Source organism: Echiichthys vipera (assembly GCF_963691815.1).
Source record: "Echiichthys vipera genome assembly, chromosome: 15".
Taxonomy (NCBI): Eukaryota; Metazoa; Chordata; class Actinopteri; order Perciformes; family Trachinidae; genus Echiichthys; species Echiichthys vipera.
Window position 1 is genome coordinate 20401256 of NC_139840.1, and position 20449 is coordinate 20421704.

The 20449-nt window shown below is 40.9% G+C and overlaps 2 protein-coding genes across 3 annotated transcripts in view; one reads left to right on the forward strand and one right to left on the reverse strand.

The window, feature by feature from the left end:
- The window catches only part of LOC310958237 (TSC22 domain family protein 2-like), a 163724-nt gene that overhangs the window by 103876 nt on the left and 39399 nt on the right, over positions 1 to 20449 (reverse strand). The window lies entirely within an intron of this gene.
- Positions 11984 to 13858, forward strand: LOC310958192 (neuromedin-U receptor 1-like; the record flags this gene model as incomplete). Its single annotated transcript, XM_083929041.1, has 3 exons — positions 11984 to 12671; positions 13062 to 13292; positions 13548 to 13858. 3 exons carry the CDS (start codon positions 11984 to 11986, stop codon positions 13856 to 13858), a joined length of 1230 nt encoding a protein of 409 aa, XP_083785167.1.

A 20449-nucleotide genomic window follows, 5' to 3' on the forward strand; every position in this document is an offset into this window, starting at 1 on the left:
AACTTCACAGCTAATCAGTGGAAATCTGTCACTTATCTTAGGAGTTTGCATAATGCGGGCGTTCAGCCGGAGATTTCGGCTAATCTAAGGTGAGATGAGTGGAAGCTTGCTTGTGAAATAATGAGTGTTCATCCGCAGAGTGAGGCAACACACAGCAAAAACTAATTAAGAACAATTCCATTTTACTGGGCACAGACAGTTTTAGCAGAAGTCTTTTTCTTTCAGAATTATTCACAGGAGGCGTTATTGATGATTCGCCACATTCGGCAATTTTCCCACCATTCTCCTCCTCCATTATTCATCCACCTCTACTTTTTAATCTCCTGTGAGCTGACTCAGAACTCCACTTCCATTTGCAGACTGTTCCTCCTCTATGCTCATGTCTGTAGCATTGATTAAATGGACCCCAGTGGGCTGGGGATTACATCGGGGTCTATTTGAAATGGCATTTCTACAGTGTTTTTCCATTACTGAGCATACTATTGGAATTTAGATAACTGGGTATGGGTGAGCGATGTGGATTTCTGAGTTTATTTGCTTGGGTCACATGGGGTCCATTTGCTGCAATTTAACAATTACTGGCTTTGGCGTGTTTGCTCATTTTCTGTGCTCACATCCCTCCCCAGCCTACAGCGCAGCCAACAGGCTCCCACAGGAAGGCAGGGGAGAGAAAGAGGGAACAGCAGAGGCAGAAAATGAACAGAGACAGTTGTTTTGCAGAAGATGGAGCAAGGACACGATCAAACGGGACTGAGACAAATTAGATGGATAGGACGGAGAGTGAAAGACAGGGCACCTACTGTTTCCACCGCTGCTTCTGTCTTGTAAACATATTTGCGGTTCTAACTATGAGCTCAACGCTGGTTGTTAATAAATGGTGGAGAAGCGGTTTCACCCTTTGTCTCCACAGCAGGTCAGGGTGAAGTACCCTATGTGTTAGATCACTCTGTTTACTCACTGAATGCAAAATTAATTTTTTGGTCAGGCTGCATCGCTCTGTCTCATGCATGTTGAGAAGTGTGACACCCAGCTCTTTTTAAAAAAACATATATTATTAACACACGCTGTTCAGCATCTAGAAAACCTGAAGGCTTTTGACCTCTTCGCCGCATGTGATATTCTTTGACAAGTGATCATCGAAGCAGCATCCAACAGCTCCACTAGTTCCCCCCGCAGGTGAAGCAAATGTTGTCAGATTGTTTTGTTTCTTACACTTCTTACACTAAAACTTGGTCCGGCGGTGTTTCCAGCTAAAGCTCCACACTGTATCAAAGTCTTTCCTCACCCCGCACAACCTGCAAACATGATTTGAGTCAGGCAGCAGCAGCAACCTCCACTGCAGGTCCTATTCAAGCACAGAAATGATCACGCAGGCTGAGCAGATTCCTGCAGAGGCCGCTCATGTGTTCCCCTCAGGATAAATACAACCAGTACAACACAACCACCAATTAAAATAGGATACTTTTTCAGTTTTCAAAATCACAGTCATATTTTTGTATTGTCACCACAGGGTGATTCCCCTCTTTGAAACAAGTCTTCATACCCTTTAATTAAATACAACACTGAAAGAATACCCTGTTGTGAGTAAGAGTATTATATCCAGATTCTTTACCAAAATAACAGCGTTACTGATTGTTTTGGCCACCTAAGGGCAGCAGAAAGAAAGTTATGTATGCAACGCTGACATGGTTAAGTTGACATTGTGAACTTTAAACACTGTAAACATCCCAGGCTGTTGTCATGCATTTTTTCTACATATAGCAATATAGAAGTAATTTGTGCGTTTTGTCTGAATCTGTATTTCACGGATTCATTTTGTGTGAATTCCACGCCAAACCACAACCCTTTTTTTCTAATCCGAACACTTTGATCCCTAACCTTAACGTCACCTTTTGTACCCTATAAACGATCATGTAATGGTAGTTTTGGTGCCTAAACCTAACCGACACCAAAAGCAACCAGTCCACTCCCGGTCCGTTGCCGTCTTACATTCGACTTATATTCGACTTTCACTGTTTCATAAGACATCAGACAGATTTTTGTTCAGACCTTTTTGTACGATATCCTATGAACTTTGATGAAAATACGTTGAACATCCAGCTTTTATGGGGCAACATCATTCCTTTGGAGTTGATGTTCTGGCCACCTGGTGAATGGATGTCCATTATTCACTCTTTTTTTATAGTTCTGTTTTTGGTCTCCACCAACTCCTTAGGGAAATATCCAGCTCTTTAGCTGCTAAATGCTCCACTATGTTCCCCAGCTAACTGTCTGTCTGCTGTTTGGTGCTGAACAGGTGGTGTACGATGGCTTTTTAGAGCTTTTAAACTGAAAACATCTGCAGCAGCTGGAAACAACATTATGAGAGTATAGTTGCAGCCTGACTTCAACCTTTACTTTTTTTTTCATTAAGATATTCAAGATGATATGTTTGTAATTAGGGCTATATATTAACCATGACATGACATGACAAAACAAGAACAATATAGACCATTCAAGTTCATACCATAACATTACTTTCATCCGAACTGACAAGGTCTAAAGTAACAAAATGAGTTACAGTTTTCTGTCTGTAACGTTATCTTTTAAAATGACGTTTATCTGAAAAGTGTTACTCTCGTCCCCGGTTTCCCCTACTGCAGTTTATAGACTGCTGGTTAGTGTAACCCCTCCCAATGTATCATTTAGCAAGAATAAATGTGTCTTACTTTAGTTTGCCCCTGTATATTAAGACTTCCTCCGGCAACAGTAGGACCTGCACACCAAACAGATATTACTTTTACCTGGAGCATGACCATGTGGGCCTCATCTTGAAGAAAAAAGCAGAAGAGTCGAAGGCTCTGTGAAACCTTCATAATGAGGTCAGGGTGATGCCGTGTGCCCCATGTGCCCCATGTGTGCGTGTGTGAGTCAAACGCCTTAAGAAGGGTTTATTTCATGTTTGAGCGGATTAGCCAGACCAAACCCCCAGGAGTATTGCAGGCTGCTACAACTTGCATGGAGCAGAAATGACTCCACAGCCAAATTTAAAGGTAGCTGTGATGATGATGAGCGCTTGTGACTGTCCGCCCTCTCCAAGCCCTCCCCTCCTCCTCAACCCTGCGACGGGTGGTGACATCGAGCAGGGAAAGGGAGAAGTCTGGTTGTTATACAAGCTGAAATTTGGGTTGGGGATTTACATCATCATGATGCAACCTGCTGTATGCCTCAGTAGATATATTCCTCATGCCTTGAGTGGAGGATCATTCACTTGTGGAACGTGAGCGCCTTCCAGTGTCAGAAAGGCGAAGTGCAATAACTAAACTTCACACACCATTAATCTAAAAATGAAGGCCATTCTGACTAAAAAAAATACAATTAAATGACAAATAAGTGTACTCAAAAAAGTGAGTTGGCATAGTGAATCCACTTGATTTTTTTGAGGTTGTTGTTGCTAATGTTTCCCAGAATGCAATACACATAATAGAACAAATAGAGGAGCAACTGTGATGATGATGATGATGGTGATGATGATGATGATGGTGATGGTGATGATGATGATGATGACGATGATGATGATGGCCGTAAGAAGGAGGCGGAGGAGGAGGAAGAAGAGGAGGAAACAGTTCTAGGAAAATCTCAGAAATCAAAAAAGTACGAACAGGCAGTGGGAGGAAGTCCGCGGTTTTATTTTTTTTAATCAGTAATTTTAGCAGTAATTTACTGTATCTGTGCCATACAATAGGCATTGTTGAACATACATCATTCGTAGTTCCAAACAGGCTTATATCTACCGTTTAAGACATAAAGTTCATGTTTTGTTTTTGTTTTTTAGAAAATAAAGAGTACAAAATGAACACAAAATACAAAAATTAAAGCCCGGGTAAGCATTTTATTTTTTGATGATGTTGGGCAAAAAAAAGAAAATCCTCAATAATCATTCATTATATTGTGTTGCAAGTGTTCTGAAAGAAAACCAGACATCTGCATCTTCTCTTGGCTGTTTTCAGGCTTTAGAAAATGTAGCCCATGATGGAAAACCATGGCCAATCACAGGTCATTTCACAGAGAGAGAAAGAGAGAGAGTTCCTATTGGCTAGGGACAGAGAGAGGAGAGGAACCGCTGCAGGAAGAGGTCTCACACTGCTTCAAACTGTGATTGCTAAGAGTTACTGTAGATGAGAAACCTCTCAGGCTATTTATAAAGCTACAGGGAGGAGGCTGTTAGCTTAGCTTAGCTCAGCATGATAATGAAGCAACCAGAAGGGTGACAGAGTACAAATGTGAGCTTTTTGTACAAAATAGAGCCTCCAGTGTCTTGTCCCATGAGAACAGGACTTGTAAAGAAAGCTGACATGTTATTGTGATAGTAGATAGTGCACTGAACGCGGGCCTGTAAGGTAACTAGAGAGAGGGATATTTTGTTATATGGAAGAGTTCAACTAAAAAAAATTAGGTGGAAATGTGACAGAATTAAATTGTTATTGATTTTTTCATGAAGAGTCTCGGGTTAACAAATGTGTTGTGACAGGTTATTCTGAGTCATGGAGTAGAGCACCTGTCTGTCACATCCTTCATGCTCACAAGGTAAACACGCTGAGCCGTTCTTTACTCTTACACAGATTCACTTCATTTGGTTCCTCTGTTCACAGACACATCTTTAATCTATAATGTTTTCTTATGTCCCACGTGTGGTTTATTTATACTATTTATTCCTGAAGAAAGGCCCTTAAGTGCTTATCCTCACAGTGTTTAGAGTGAGGCAATATCACTGCCATCCATGCTACGTAAACTAGTAGACCGTGGCTGAATCTAAAAAAAGCCTGTACCCAAGTTTGGAGAGGCAGGAGTACGACAGAGTGTCACCGCTGCCCTTTCCTTACAGTCAAGAGCAGTGACAGAACAACCTCTGCAAAAGAGGGGATAAACATAATTATGGATTACACCGTTTTGAGCTGCTGAGGACAGATAGCTGTACTCTGTCGCCGTGCTGCAGCTATGCCCTGCATGGCTCTGAGGTTACATCATCCTGAAATCTTCTTGTGTTCACTGCCATGCAGTGTTTTCTGTGTCTGTTGCTCTGCTGCCGAAATATTTCTGCCTAATGAACCAACCATAAGCCTGTCACAAGTTTATACAAATTCAGCAGTGTCAGCAGTCTATTAGCATGACACAAAATATATATTAGGCAAGGCAAGGCAAGGCAATGCATCTTATTTACCGTATATAGGGCATTTCATACCATGGCAACTCAATGTGCTTTACATAAAGACAAAACATTTTTAAAAAAAAGCATAAACACAAAAAACACAGTTAAAAGCGTGAGCAAAGAAGAATAAAAAAATGCAAAAGAAAAGAAAATAGAAAATGTTTAAAGTTATTAAAAAGAGCTCAGCTAGAAGCACGTGAAAAGAGAAATGTCTTTAACCTGGATTTAAAAGTGCTCACAGTTGGGGCTGATTTCAGATCTGCTGGTAGTTTGTTCCAGTTGTGTGCAGCACAACAGCTAAATGCTGCTTCACCATGTCTAGTTTAAACTCTGTGCTCCACCATCTGACCCTGAGTCTGTTAATCTCAGGGCTCTACTTGGTTTATAACCTTCTAACGTGTCATTCATGTGTTCTGGACCAAAACCATTCAGTGATTTGTAAACCACTAGCAGAACTTTAAAATCTATTCTGTAGCTGACTGGGAGCTAATGCAAAGTTTTAATGACTGGGGTGATGTGATGTGATCTCTTTGTTCTGGTTAAAACTCCAGATTACTATATTACTTACTAATATTCTTAATAATTCAATTCACTTCAATTCAATTCAATTGTATTTATAGTGCCAAATCATAACAAAAGTTATCTCAGGACACTTTACAGAGTAGCTATAGACCACACTCTATGACTTATTTATGATTAACATAGACCCAACAATCCCCCAACTATTCTATATAACTTCATATGAGTTATACCCTAATATACATGTTCTCTCTCTGTCAATTATCTGTTGCTTTTCAGAAACCAAGACAGCAGTGTTGTTTTCAGCTTGATTACAATAAATAGGCCTAGTGTTTAACATCTGGGTTCAAATGAACTACAAGAGTCATTGAATTGAAGTGGTCTTGAAGTGGAGAACTTGAAGTATAACGATAACATCCGCAGTAAATAAAAAAAAACATAAAGAACAAGCACATGCACAAAACACACTCTGCTGGGTAAAAGAAAAACCCTTACGCCTATGCGCCCTGCTTTAACAGTCATTATAACACAGATTAAAAGCACTCAAGTCATGAAATAGAATAGAATATAAATACTTTATTAATCCCAAGCTGGGAAATTGCTCACATTTTCTGATGTCCTCTTCAGAAAGAACAAATAATTAATCTCCATCGACTCTGTGCCTGAACCACTTGAGTGTTCTTTTTTAGCTGCTTCTCGTGGCGACCACTTGTAATCTGCTGACAGTTCATGCAGCCTGTTTAATGCTGCTACAAATCCTCCTCATTCAGACACTGTCACTGGGCTCCGCAGACATGTTTCTCACGCCAAAGTAGAGCTTCAGATAGTGGTGGTTAGCAGCTGCAACGCTGGTATTGTTTTCACTTTGTTTGTGCGTGTCATCGTGGAAAAATATGGTCCTGGTAGGAAGAAGGGCATTGGAAGTAGGAGGACAGAGAGTAGGAAAGAGGGCATTTGTCCCCATGTTCTTAAATCTTTACAGTTACTTATAGATATTAGAGTGCTGCTGCTAGTTCATGAATCACTCAATAACCTCGGGCCAAAATGCATTTCTTGAGTCAGAACCAGAGAGGGTGAAGCTTGGGGCGACTGTCAACTTATATTATTGCACCGTAACTGTTTTTTGGTTCTATTCCAATTGCATTTGAATACATTCATCTAATTGAAATCAAATGTTATGTCATTCATTGATATTCTATCAGTGATTTTATTAGTTTGGTTGTGTTTGAGATGTGCTATATACAATATATGTATATATTAGGGGCGACTGTGGTTGTGGCTCAGTTGGTAGAGCGAGTCAATGTCTGAAGGGTCATGCCCTACTTGTGTCATGGTCGTTGTGTCCTTGGGCAAGACACTTCACCCTCCTTGCCTCGTGTGAATGTGTATGACTGCTGTATGTTTGAGGAGGTGGTCGGAGGGGCCATAGGTGCTGATTAGCTGCCACGCATCTGTCAGTCTGCCCCAGGACTACTACGTAGTTTACCACCGCCATGTATGTCCGTGTGAATGAATGGACCCTGTAAAGCGCCTTGAGCACTGAGAAAGATGATATATGAATCAAAGCCATAATAATAATTAGAATAATTATAGTATATGTTTGCCTTGCCTATGGAAAAATCTGAAAATAGTAAAAGTGCAAGTAAAAGTCACAATTCCCTAGAGCCCAAGGTGACATCTTCGGGTTAGTGGTTTTATCCTTGAATGATGAAGCAATTTTCAAAGTTGCAGCGTAACCTAATTATCTGTGGATCAACTAATCCAGTAACTAACCAGCTAAGATGAAATACTTTGACTACACCTACTATATGACTTATTGACCTACAAGAAAATGTTTTCAGATTCATGTCCATTTACACATCCATACGATCTGAAATCAATGTGAAATAGGCTACAGTCTATAAAAGCAGCCCTGAAGAACCAGTTAAAGTCAGAAAGCGGTTTTACTATTCTGCGTATTGAAGACGATTCCTCGATAATCCATCCAGCAGCTGCTCCTCTCAGGGCACACTCCAGCAGCCTCTCCAACTGTGCTCCATCACAGTGACCATTATGGACACTGTGATGGAGGCGTGCTGCTCGAGCTGTTCAGAATCAAAGGGGGTAAACATCTCCACTGGCACACACACACACACACACACACACACACACACACTTGTAAATGTATGTTAAAGATGCAACCCAAAGCCCAGAGAGAGTGCTCCTTAATGTCAGATTTGCTTCAATGTAGCAGCACTGCTGTAAAAATACCAGTGTCTAAACACACTTAAAAACACACTTTAAAATCATGACAGTAAATGAAAAAATATATATTTCATTCTTCTTCTTTTGAAGAGAATGAGCCCCGTGAGTTAATTTGTGTTTCCAAGGTAACAGTTGTAATACAAATGTTGCTATTTTCCATTTTTAAAGGGCTTACTATGACAAGGATGCAATTATTTCATTGAAAAGTGGCACACAATTACTTACTTTTATAATGGAATTCAGGTTCACCAATAAACCACAATAGTATTATAGATAAATGGTTTGGTGAAAAGCTCAAAAGCATGGTACGTGGAGAAGAAAGGTGGAACTGTGGAGCTTTTAAGGGACTGTAATTGACGCTGATGAATATGCACCAGTTGCACAGTGGAGAAAGCCTGCAGGAGCAGTTCATTGCACATGACCCACCACGCAGCTTTGGACGGAGTTGACAGTTTTAAGACTCAACGTTTAGTTAATTAAATCTGTAAGCTACGAGGGAGCGTGTTTCCATTAGAACATAACGGAGAACAGAATCAAACAGGGAGTGCAGACCGGGAAATGCAGCCTCCACAGGTTCCCAAGAAAAGCTGAAAACAATTCAAATAAATCCTCCTGACATCTCTTCTCATATGATGCTGCAAACGAACCGGATGAGGGGTTTGCCTTAATGCTCTTCTGGATAATCGGTTCCAGCAGGAGCAACAAGAGCCGTCATGCCACGTTGTTATCTTTAGCCCTGCGTCGCTTCCATAAACATTCGTAGCATGACAAATGTGTTTGTTTCACTTTGCTTGCTATTCTTCAACCACACAGTGAAGGGATTTCTGGGCAGTGGAAGATATATGACAGGATATCATAAGAGCAGGAAAACCTTCTTCAAGCTGCACATGTGCTTCCTGGAGAGGATCAACACTACGTGTGATGTAAAAGGCACACACACAGTACCTTCTTCTAATGAATATAATGTGAACACACATATTTCTATATTCCTACAGTTTTTTTCTGACAAATCTCCATCAACCTCCCAAGAACCGTTTCAAGAGTGCACACTCAAATTCTAGTTTCCATTTTTAAATGTACATTGCAACTCATTTCCTCTGAATAATGTGTATGAGTAATGAGATGAGTGACGTCTATCCATGTAGATAGTTTTGACTTGATTCAATCAGGATTTTACTGATCCGACTCTGACATTTTTTTTTGCCATGAACCCAATACAATAGAAGCAAGCAGCACTGAACAATGACTCCTATGCCAATGGAAAGAGCTTCCAATGAAAACTATCATCAGGAGTAACAGGAAAACAACAGACAAACTGAAAGTCAAATAGACCCATCTACCAAATCATCTGCAGCATTCGATACCATTCAAAGAGAAGTGAAAACATTATTTTGTGCAAACTTTTAGTTTACCATGAACAAAACACTTTAATGGACAAATACTCACAACTTTCTGTCTCAGTCAATTGAACATCCCATTTAATGCTGAACTAAATGGAGATACCAATGAGAACACATCGATATCCTACCAGGGAAGTATTGGAGCCCCCGCGTTGGGATTAAAAGCTGTGACTGAGTTAGACACCACCGCAGAGGGAGGCAGAGAAACGGGAAGGTGTGGGTACAAAACACAGTCATATAGGCACAGGGGCATCGGGCCCATAAAAAGATAGCCCATAGTGGATGCTTATGTGTGGGTCCAGAAATCCTGTACAGTCTTAGCTGATTCCCTTGTCCCAAAATGATAAGGGGTGTAGCCTGATCATGTTCTCCATCGCTGACCTGACACAAGGCTGCGGACAGATAGTTGCAAGACAGTTAGCCGAGCAAGTTTCCTCTTCTGTCTACATGCATAACTATAAAAGGATCTTTCTTATTAATTGGGCTCAATGTTTGCTGTAGAGAAAATACAAATCCATCCTTCATCTTCAACCGCTTACCCCTAAAGGGGTTGCGGCATTGGGCTGACATAAACCTAACACATGCATAACTTTGGAAAGAAGCCGAAGAGAACCCACACAGACACAGGGAGAACATGCAAACCCCACACAGAAGGGCCCCAGCCTAGATTTGAACCAAGGACCCTCTTGCTGGGGAGCAACAGTGCTAACCACCACACCACCACACCATTGTACTTCTTAAAATACAATTTCTGAACATTCATGCGAGAGTGTTTTTCACATCTACAACAAGATACCTCTGATTATATCATATTTTTTAGTCTTTGACTTAATTGGCCACACACACACACACACACACACACACACACACACACACACACACACACACACACACACACACACACACACACACACACACACACACACACACACACACACACACACACACACACACACACACACGCACACACACACACACACACACACAGGTCAGGGGTTCCAGGGTCAAAGTAATTTCAACCTTCATTTTCACATCGTTGCAATGCTGCAATTTAATAGAATGGAGGTTGACAAGGTGTAGAATTGAAGTAGTTTTACATGGAGATGAGGCAAGTGTGTGTGTGTGTGTGTGTGTGTGTGTGTGTGTGTGTGTGTGTGTGTGTGTGTGAGAGAGAGAGAGAGAGAGAGACAGAGAGAAAGAGAGAATAGAGATGAAGAAGACTAATGGTGGAGAGCGAAAGTGTGAGAAAGAGAGAGAGAGAGAGAGAGAGGAGTGGGTTGAGCGCCAGTCCTCACATACGGGAAGTCGAGGCAGCTGTGAGACACTGAAGCACCAAAGCATTCAAGATACAATAACTAAGTCCAGGATGCGGAGAAATATGACCATGACATACCTCCTCAGCTTTCTTCAAATCATATTTCTCTCAAGCCCTCGGGGATCCTACAGAGTGCAGGTGAGTTTTTTTGTTTTTTTTTTGTTTTCTTTGTTCCTGAACTCTGTTGCGTGTTGAATCTAAACAAATCCAGTGTGAGAATCCAAAGAAAAGCCTCTCTGGAGTCTGTTTTTCTCTCCTGCTGAATGTAAATCCAGTTGTTTAGAAAAGAGGAAAGGTCCAAGGCTCTTCGGGGGGAAAAAAGAAAAAGTTTTAAAAGCCTCTAGGCAGATGGCTGTTTAATGGTGAAATTCAGAGACAGTGTTTGTCCCTGTTACAATAAAGCTGGGTGAGCACTCACACGTCTTCTCCAGGGCATTGTGACATTGTTGGACTACATTTTTGTGTGAGGACAGGAGAACATACAATATTTAATATATGATCATGATTATTTTATGCCATCATAATATCTACGGCTGTGAAATATGTGAATTATTGCCGTCGTAATGATAATGCATTCCAATTAATCAATTCAGCTGACTGGACGGTTCTTTGTTTCAATGTTGCTTTCACTTATTTGCAGTTGCTTGGTAACAACAAGCTACAGTATGCATATGATATGGCATGCTTTTGAGCTACAAATATATTAATATGTTTTATAATTATCATTTTGATCTTATACTGATCCAGTAGCGAGCTCCCTCTTTTTTTATTTCAACAAACCAGATAATTTAGTGTTTGAATAAAAAAGTAATAGCAGGAAATCAAAAATTAGAACGTCTCACTCTGAGCTTCATTTTTAGTAACTCTCATGTATCTGTACCTTCAAAGCTTAAAGGGTTATTCCAGTAATTTAGTGTTGCACTTCCAGAAAGTTGAGAGACGCACAAGACACAGACTTAAAGAAAGAAAGGTCAAAATCCAAGTAGCAGGGGGTGAAATGTTCTGACTTTCAGTCACTAGTGTGGGTCAAGCTTCCAAACAGCTGATTTCCCACGATGCAATTGGCGAGCATCTATCGCTAGACCCTCTTTGCCTGTAAAAGTACATCTTTTAAACTACACTATACAGTATAGGTATAGACCACACTCATTACTTACTTACTTATTTATGATTTACATAGACCCAACACAAGCTGAGTAGTACTCGTTGTGATGAGTAATCTGAAGGTCATGTATCAAATTGGTGGAGTTGCCCTTTAACATTCACCTTTTCTCTCCGTTAGGTTTAAAATCCAAGTAACCTTTTTGACTCAGCAACATGCCGGAGATGAACTGCTCCATCGCTGCTCTTTTCACAACTAGTGCCACAGTGTTCGGTGACGTGGGCTGCCCCGAGGCTGCTGTGCTGTGTGGGATGAATATCTCCTGGGTGTTGGCTAATGCAACTGCACAAGACCTGGATGACATGTGCTTGAGCGAGGACGAGTACCTGTCCAGGCATCTAGGGCCCCTGAGGTCCCCTGTGTTCCTTCCCATCTGTGTCACCTACCTCATCATCTTCGTGGTGGGCATACTGGGCAATTCTCTGACCTGCACTGTCATTTTGCGCCACAGGGTGATGCAGACGCCTACCAACTACTACCTGCTGAGCCTGGCGGCGTCTGACCTGCTGGTGCTGCTGCTGGGCATGCCGTTAGAGCTCTACGAGATGTGGCAGAACTACCCCTTCCTGTTTGGAGAGGGGGGTTGCTACTTTAAAACTTTTCTGTTTGAGACCGTCTGCTTCGCTTCCATCCTTAATGTCACGGCGCTTAGTGTTGAACGCTACATGGCGGTGGTGCACCCCCTCAAAGTCAAACACATTACCACACATGCTCATGTCAAGAGGGTCATCTTCATGCTGTGGTTGCTGTCCATGCTGTGTGCTGTGCCAAACACCAGTCTGCATGGGATTGTGATGCTGTCTCCGAGGTTTGGAAGACAGTTTCCCCGATCTGCTATCTGCCGTAAGTATATACCGAATCACCGTGAAGACAATACACTAACAAGAAATTACTTCTGGGTAGACAAGTGGCAGTTGATTTACATAGCGGTAAAATGTAAAATCGGCGAACTTGTTTATTTCTGCTGTCATTTTCAGCTGTAACTCTAAGGTTTAAAGATATAATGTTTAACACAGGTGTCTGGCCTATCTGATGTGCTTATTTTATGTAACATTACGGTGTTTCTTTGCTAGCGTTTTTGACAAACCAACCATCTTTAATCTCAGGTGGATTTACTGCTAGTGCTGGGTTATATCATTTTCTTATCTAAATAGGCAGCCAATGGCAGGCTTCATTCCAACAGTCGGACTATGATCTGACCGACAAATCTTTTTGTTACATCTCCATCTTCAGACGTGATTAAGCCTACCTGGATGTACAACCTGATCATCCTGATTTCCACGTTGGCCTTCTTCCTGCTCCCCATGCTGATAATTAGCATTCTCTACATGAGCATCGGCTTGCGGCTGAACAGGGAGAAGAGGATGACTGCGGTGGACACCGATATCTTCGGACCAGAGACTCTCTCCAGGTCCTACAGCCAGAAGCTGAGCAAACGCAACCTGCAAGTCACCAAAATGCTGTGTGGGTGTAGTAGAAAACTGAATTTAAATTGACTGTCTGTGTGTTTACATCCATTGTTCCCACATGCATCTGTTATGCCTTTTGTTATCCTAATTTACATTCCCATCCATCTCAGCTTTGTCTTGCTGCCTGGTGGTTGGATTGACATCATTATTGTCACGGTTGTACAATATATGTTTGCTTCCATGCGCCTGTTTTCAATCAATCAGTCCAGTAGACTATTATTCACCTAAACTGTTAATCTTGCCTGTCCAGGTGTGCTGGTGATTGTGTTTGGCCTTTGCTGGGCTCCCTTCCACCTGGACCGCTTGATCTGGAGCTACATCGACCCCTCGTCCGAGCACCACCTCCTGGTCTTCGGCCACATCCACATCATCTCCGGAGTCTTCTTCTACCTGAGCTCTGCCATCAACCCCATCATCTACAACCTAATGTCCACCAGGTTTAGAGAAATGTTTAGTCACTTCACCTGTTTTTCTTACAGCTGGTCGGCACGCTCCAGTTTACAGATGACCCAACGCAGCACTATGAGCGAGAAAATGCCAGACAGTATGAAATGTACTTAGTCTGGGCCAAAGGAAGACCAAGAAAATTGCACACAGATGGGTTGACAAATTAAAGGAAAAATGTGAGTAGAGAAATGTTACCAATACAGGGAACCAGGGGTTGTGTTAACCGTATGCTCTGGCCAACACAATTGCAACATACCATACCAACGGACTAGCTACCACAATAATATACACACCAAATGAGGGAATATCTTCTGATAGAATGTAGTTTATCCCTCCAGTAGAGCTCAGGCGCTTCTACGCCAATCAACCAAGGAGCACTGAAGCTGTTCTCGAGGCGTGTAGTGTTCCAACATCATATAAGACACTTTATGTTTGATCTTCCTCTAATTTGTCACCCATCTACACATAAATGAAAGAATATTACTCTCTAAGTGGTAGGGGATGGCACACAAAGAAAAAACAAATAATGCTCTACAGCCAATAGCTCTATCCAATCATACGCTAACCTCACAATATGAGTCTTTCTGTTGTTCATTTAACATATCCCCCAAATTGGCCACTGCCTACAAATTACATTTGGGGATATGGCGCTAATTTCAGACCCTGGAACCATGTGACCAAAGCTAGAGGCTATGTAAAAAGAGATGCACTTCCAGACTGTTGAAACACCCAAAGTGGCTCAAATGCCTTTTAGAGCGAGGACCAATAAGACTGAATGAAGCTCAAAGAAATGATGGAGCTCTCTGACTTCAATGTTTAGATGACCCATGAAATGATCATATTAATGATACAACAACATACAGCATTTTTACGCATGGGAAATGTAACCCAGCGACTGTCTAAAAAGTAAATTATTTGTGTATTTGTGTGCAGTAGAACCGTTGCCTCCCAGCAAGAAGGTTATGAGTTTAAATTCTGTCTGTGTGCATGTTCTTCCTGTGTCTGAATGTGTATACGTAATGGGTTGAGGGTGAATGTATTTATTGTGAATAATGTGAAGCATAATATTTCACGGCTGGCCTATTAACACGCTTTCACAGCATAAACAAAAAAAGCAAAATGGCTCATGTTTAAAAGCGAGCACATTTATCTAGAAATGAAATGGAAGTCTATTAGGTGAAGTAGGCGAATAAACATAAGCTAATGATACGTCACTGGTGTTTATAACCAGAGGCAAAGCTGATTAGTCTTGTGCCTTACAAGTATGTCCACACATATTTCTTTGATAACTGTATTGTGTAATTATCCAACATAATACATGTACAATATTAGTCATTCAAAATGTTTTTTAAAGCTTAACTAACAATATAATCACTTAAGAAATGGTTACAGCCAGGTTTAAAGCTTCATCTGCATCCATTGCATTCTAGTAAAATGTGTCAATGTTGTTTTTAATGTTATGTGTTGAATTGCTTCAACGTTTTGTAAATTACATTGAAAAGATGTCCATGTCAACACTTATGAACTTGTTTATTAATGCACAGGACCTGATGTGCAATATCCTCTACTATTCAATGAAAGCATGCATGTTTTTCTCAGCGTGAACCCGTGGCCGGCTTTTGAACATCAGCGCTGCTGGTAAGATGTACTGTTGTTATTACTGGTTTAACTTGGAAACAAAAGTGTATATAATGACACTTCTACAGCAAGCAGCCCCAGGACTTCTGTGGAAACAACATGATTAAAGTTATGTATGGGTAACTTCATCTGCCAAGAGCCACAAGAACCTTTCCACATGTCTGTGTGGACGTGCAGTGCAGAAGAAAAACTAATTTCTACAAATGAGACACTAACCAGAGGGGGAAAAGATTATATCACTAATATGGAAAAAAGTGGATTGATGATCAACAAGAAGCAGGAGGACAGAAGATAAAGATGAGCTAACTGATGGATACTGACAAATCATGCAGTAATGACAGTTTTGCTATCAGTGTGCCACACCAACGCTAATTAACAGCAATCTACCCACAACTTCCACAGAACTAAATACACTGTTTACCCACCTTCTCCACATATAGACCAAATGTAATAAACATCCATCAATCTGTGTTGTTTCACCTTTGATGATACGGCCTGCAGAGTTAGGATAATGTCCTTAACTAGGAGGACTTGACCATATGCTGCAATGCCTTCAAGTCCTCCTAGTGATGTTGATCTGCATCTAGCATTTTCTTGCTAGCACAAACCTATGTCTATAAAACAATTGCTATCAATCACCAACACCACAGCTGCATGCTGTTTCCGGTATATTTTCTTAATAACATTAACAGATTTATCTCAAAACTAATGTGGGGTGCCTAAACAGAGATATTTCTGGGTAACGTTAGCTAAACAAAGTGCTGATGCTAGCTTAGTTGATTGCGGTTACCCGCTTTGTACGTGACTGGGGAACATCGGACCGATGTTGCCCGCTTTTTACAGAAAGGGTCCTATGTTCCCTGGTCTCTTGTTTTTTTCCACAATCAGTGCCGAATTCCATGGCGAACAGGCTTATGTCGACCCTAACCCTACCCCGAACCCTGACCCTAACCCTGACCCTAACAAAATGCTGAATTAAATCAGTGAAGGCAAAGGCGTATGCGACTGGGGAACACAGGGATGACCCCAAGTCCTCCTAGTGATGTTGAGCTGCATCTAGTATTTACTAGCTAGCGTTCACATACCTCATAAAACGATTGCTATCACTCATCAACACCACAGCTGCATGCTGTTTCCGGGATTACTTCTTACCAACATTTACGGATTTATCTCCAAACTAATGTGGGATGCCTAAACAGAGTTATTTATCGGTAACGTAAGCTAAACAAAGTGCTGATGCTAGCTTAGTTAAATGACAAACAAAATAACAAGTACTGGACCGGTAAGTGATGAAGATCCAGAGGCCTAAAATATTTGGTTGGTCGATTAGCACCACCTCCTGACAAAGGGAAACATTATTGATAGGCCTGGGTAACATTAGCCCTCCCCTGAATATTATCAAATATTATCACACGGCTTTTGTTGAATATTCGATTGTGATTGGTCAACCATGGCATTTCTGCACAAGAGACAACGTTCCTCAATCTGCAGGAAAAAAGTTTGGTAAATGTAACAGCTGGTAGCTTTTTCGTTTAAATGAATATTTTGTGTTTAATTATTAATTTCTTTAGTAAGTAGTTGTGGAATAAGTAGAATGATTTAGAGCGAGCGAGTCATTATTGCAAATGGAAACTTTCACGTCGGGGTCTTGAATCACCATAAAGCTTGCTCTGCTTAACAAGTTTGATGATTGATTAGGTATTGACAACAAAGATGCTCTCTTTTAATCAAATTAATGTGAAATACCACCGGCTTGGCAGCAGGGACATTTTGACACTGACTGACCTGTTGCAGTCTTTGTGAATGGCCTTAACTGACAGGAAGTGTAGGACCCGGGCTGTTGCCTAGCAATGGCATTTCAATGAAATGGTCTATAGACTCATTTAAAGGCCATATCACACCATTACCCAAGTAACGGCATTCACCCAAGAGCGTGGTTATTATCACCTGTGGCTCTCTGATATCACAGTAGGCAGCACACAGTAGCCTATGATTTAACACAAGACCTCTGTTAGCAGAAGAGTGTGAGCGCTGTGAAACCAAAGCACATATCCTAATGAGAAATATGATGTGCTTCAATATGACTTTCACTCACAGGAACAACATCAAGAACCATAAAAAACAGAATTGGAAGCAATAAAAAGTCAATGTGATGCTCGGTGGCATCACTGTAATTTCATTTGCAATTTACATTTATCACCCTGACGTGTTTTGACTCAGAATGTAATTTAAGTAGAGTTGCAATTACTTTAATATCTCAAAAGACAGGAAACACAACAGTAAACCTTTATTGAACCAGGCGATTATAAGGGATAGAAACCTATAAGCTATAAGCACTTGGAAAAATGATAATTTGAGTTTAGTGCAAGGACAAGACGTCATGCAATCACCCTGCACTGCACTAAATAAACTAAACATTAACTTTACTTTTGACTCATTATTTCATGTTAACACCTTTGTCCTTCTTCCAGCACTGACGCTTTATTAATTCTAGAAACAGCATTGAGAACATCTCACAGTCCAAGAACATGTTGGTTGGATTTGCTGCAAACCCAACATAGGGTGTGCAATGATTTGTTCCAGTCCATAGTATGCTTTCACCTGAACAGAATGGATGATGGGGAATGCAAGGGATGGACTGTTATTATGGCAAAGAAATTCTAATGCATAACCACATATTCTAGAGAAAATGTCTTTCTGTGAGGAATGGATTTTTTTTTCATTATGAAGAACACCTGCTAGAGAATGCTAATGTAAAGAACACCATTTTCTCTCCCTCCTTCCTGTAAATTGCTTGTACAGACCAGTATTGGAATGTCAAGGTTGATCCACAAGATTATTCAGCCTTGGTACCTGGCACAATAAGCCCATATACTCACAGAAAAATGTTCCTACACTGAATGTCAGTGTAAGCAAAAAGTAATTTGAAGACTGCAAATGTAGGTAGATAAAAGGGGAAAATGCAGCACATTGATTAAACCCTGGCACTGCTTCACTGTTTTCATTTTCTCCTTGTTATATCGGTCTTAGTGGGTGAGATTAGCTCTTCACGCAATTTATAGGCAAGCTATCTCAAAAAAAAAAAAAAAAGACAGGTAAACCACAGGACAAAAGAGTTCTGCTGCGATTGCGTTCTCCTTATAGGTATACGTGTGATGCTGCTGTGTTAAAATGACTCATACATCTGCAGTGTGAGTCAAAAGGGCGAAACTCTCCAGGAGAGCAGGAGAAAGTCACAGTTCTCAAAATCCAATATGTCGTCCTTTAGTGAGATGAGGTAGATATGCTTGTGGCATGGAGCGCTCTAGGGTATATTTTTCTCTGATTTCCACAGCATTATTTGCCGACATTTTGCACAGACATTCATGGTCCCCAGAAGATATATTCTAATGTCTTTGGTCATTTTCCTCCAGTTCCAGTGTATTTTAGTGTCAATTTTCTCACTGCATTGTCAGATCAAAATCTTTGTTTGCTTTCATTTCTGACTATATACCTGCAAATTAATGACACCCGTAAGCCTTAGCTTTGTGCTAATTTGCTAAACTTATTTAGTGAACACGATAAACATTATACCTGCTAAACATCACCATGTTAGCATTGTGAGAATGTTTGCATGTTTCGTGTGTCCTATGTTTGTTCCCGCTCTGATGTGACAGGGGAACATAGTACCCTTTTTTAAAGTCTTATGTTCCCCGTTTCCACAATCAATGCTGAATTCCACAGCAAGTAGGCATATGTAGACCCTTACACTACCCCCTAATCCTGACCCTAACCGTAACCTCTAGCCGTAACAAAATGATGAATTAAATCTACGAAGGCAGAGGCCTATGCGACTGGGGAACATAGGACCCTTTTTGGGAAAATGGGAAGGGAACATCTGACCCAGCGAACATAGGGAGACCCTATGCTGATGTTAGCGTTAAGCTAAAAGTGCAGCCTCACAGAGAAGCTAGCATATATGTAGAGGATGAGATCTGTGTCAGAAGCTTTCTCACTTACTGTAAATACTCTGTTTGGTTTAGGCAAGGAGAGCGGCACCTGAATAGAGCGTGCACGAGGCAGGACATGACAGGGATTACATCGAGGTCACAGAGCCGGTTCATAATTGGGTAAAAACCTCATGCCGTTCCTTGAATATGTCTGACGATTTTGGCTTCGGCCCTTACAGACTGAACTTCCTGAATTTCATAAGACATCCAGTTAGACATTTTTGTAGGTGTTTTCGTGTTAATGATCCTTCTTCTTCACCCTCAGACGTCTGTTTTCTTCCAAACTTCGAAACTCGGGTTCTCAGGACAATGAGCTACTCGCACATGGGCTCTAACACAGACTTTGTACTAGTGAGCTGTCAGGGTAAACAATCCAACTGTTTCAGACATTTCTCACATACAGTTCCTCTTGCTAATGAGTAGATCATTTCAGGATGCAGTGCATGTGTGAAAGGGGCTTTAAGGGAATTCCTCCTGCCATTTAGAATAAGATTAAACAATTGGATTGGGCACTAGTTTTTAAGCAAAAAGCAAGTTCAGAGACACCATTTTTAAGTGAGATGCAGCTCCAGGCCATGTGATAGGTAGAATTACAAAGCTGAGCTAATATTAAGTTTGTATCTCAATTCATTATTATAACTTTGGGAAACCAATGCAGCGGCAAATTTTTCAGGAACCAATTTAAACCTCCATGTCAAAAGAGTTATGTGTAATCCTGCAAAGCTGTGACTTCCAAGAAATTTTCTGTCACTCTGCTATGATCTGTTTCTCAAAGCAGCAGAGAACAGTGTAGTCCGCCAACAAAAGCTTGAAGATTGCCAGCAACTTCCTTTTTGAGTCAGTGTTGATGTACTGTGTTTGTGTTTAAGTAAAATATTGGTATCTCCAGAGAGCTTATTGTTTATTACTGGATAGAGAAATCCTTAAAAACATGGCACATCTATTTACAGTCGTCACACTGTTCTCTATGTCTGAAATAGCACTAAACCAAACAACACTAGGAAATCACCGTTAATGTTAAGAAAGTTTGCTTTTTTTCTTTTATGAGAGCATATTAAATAGAATATAATTGATTTAG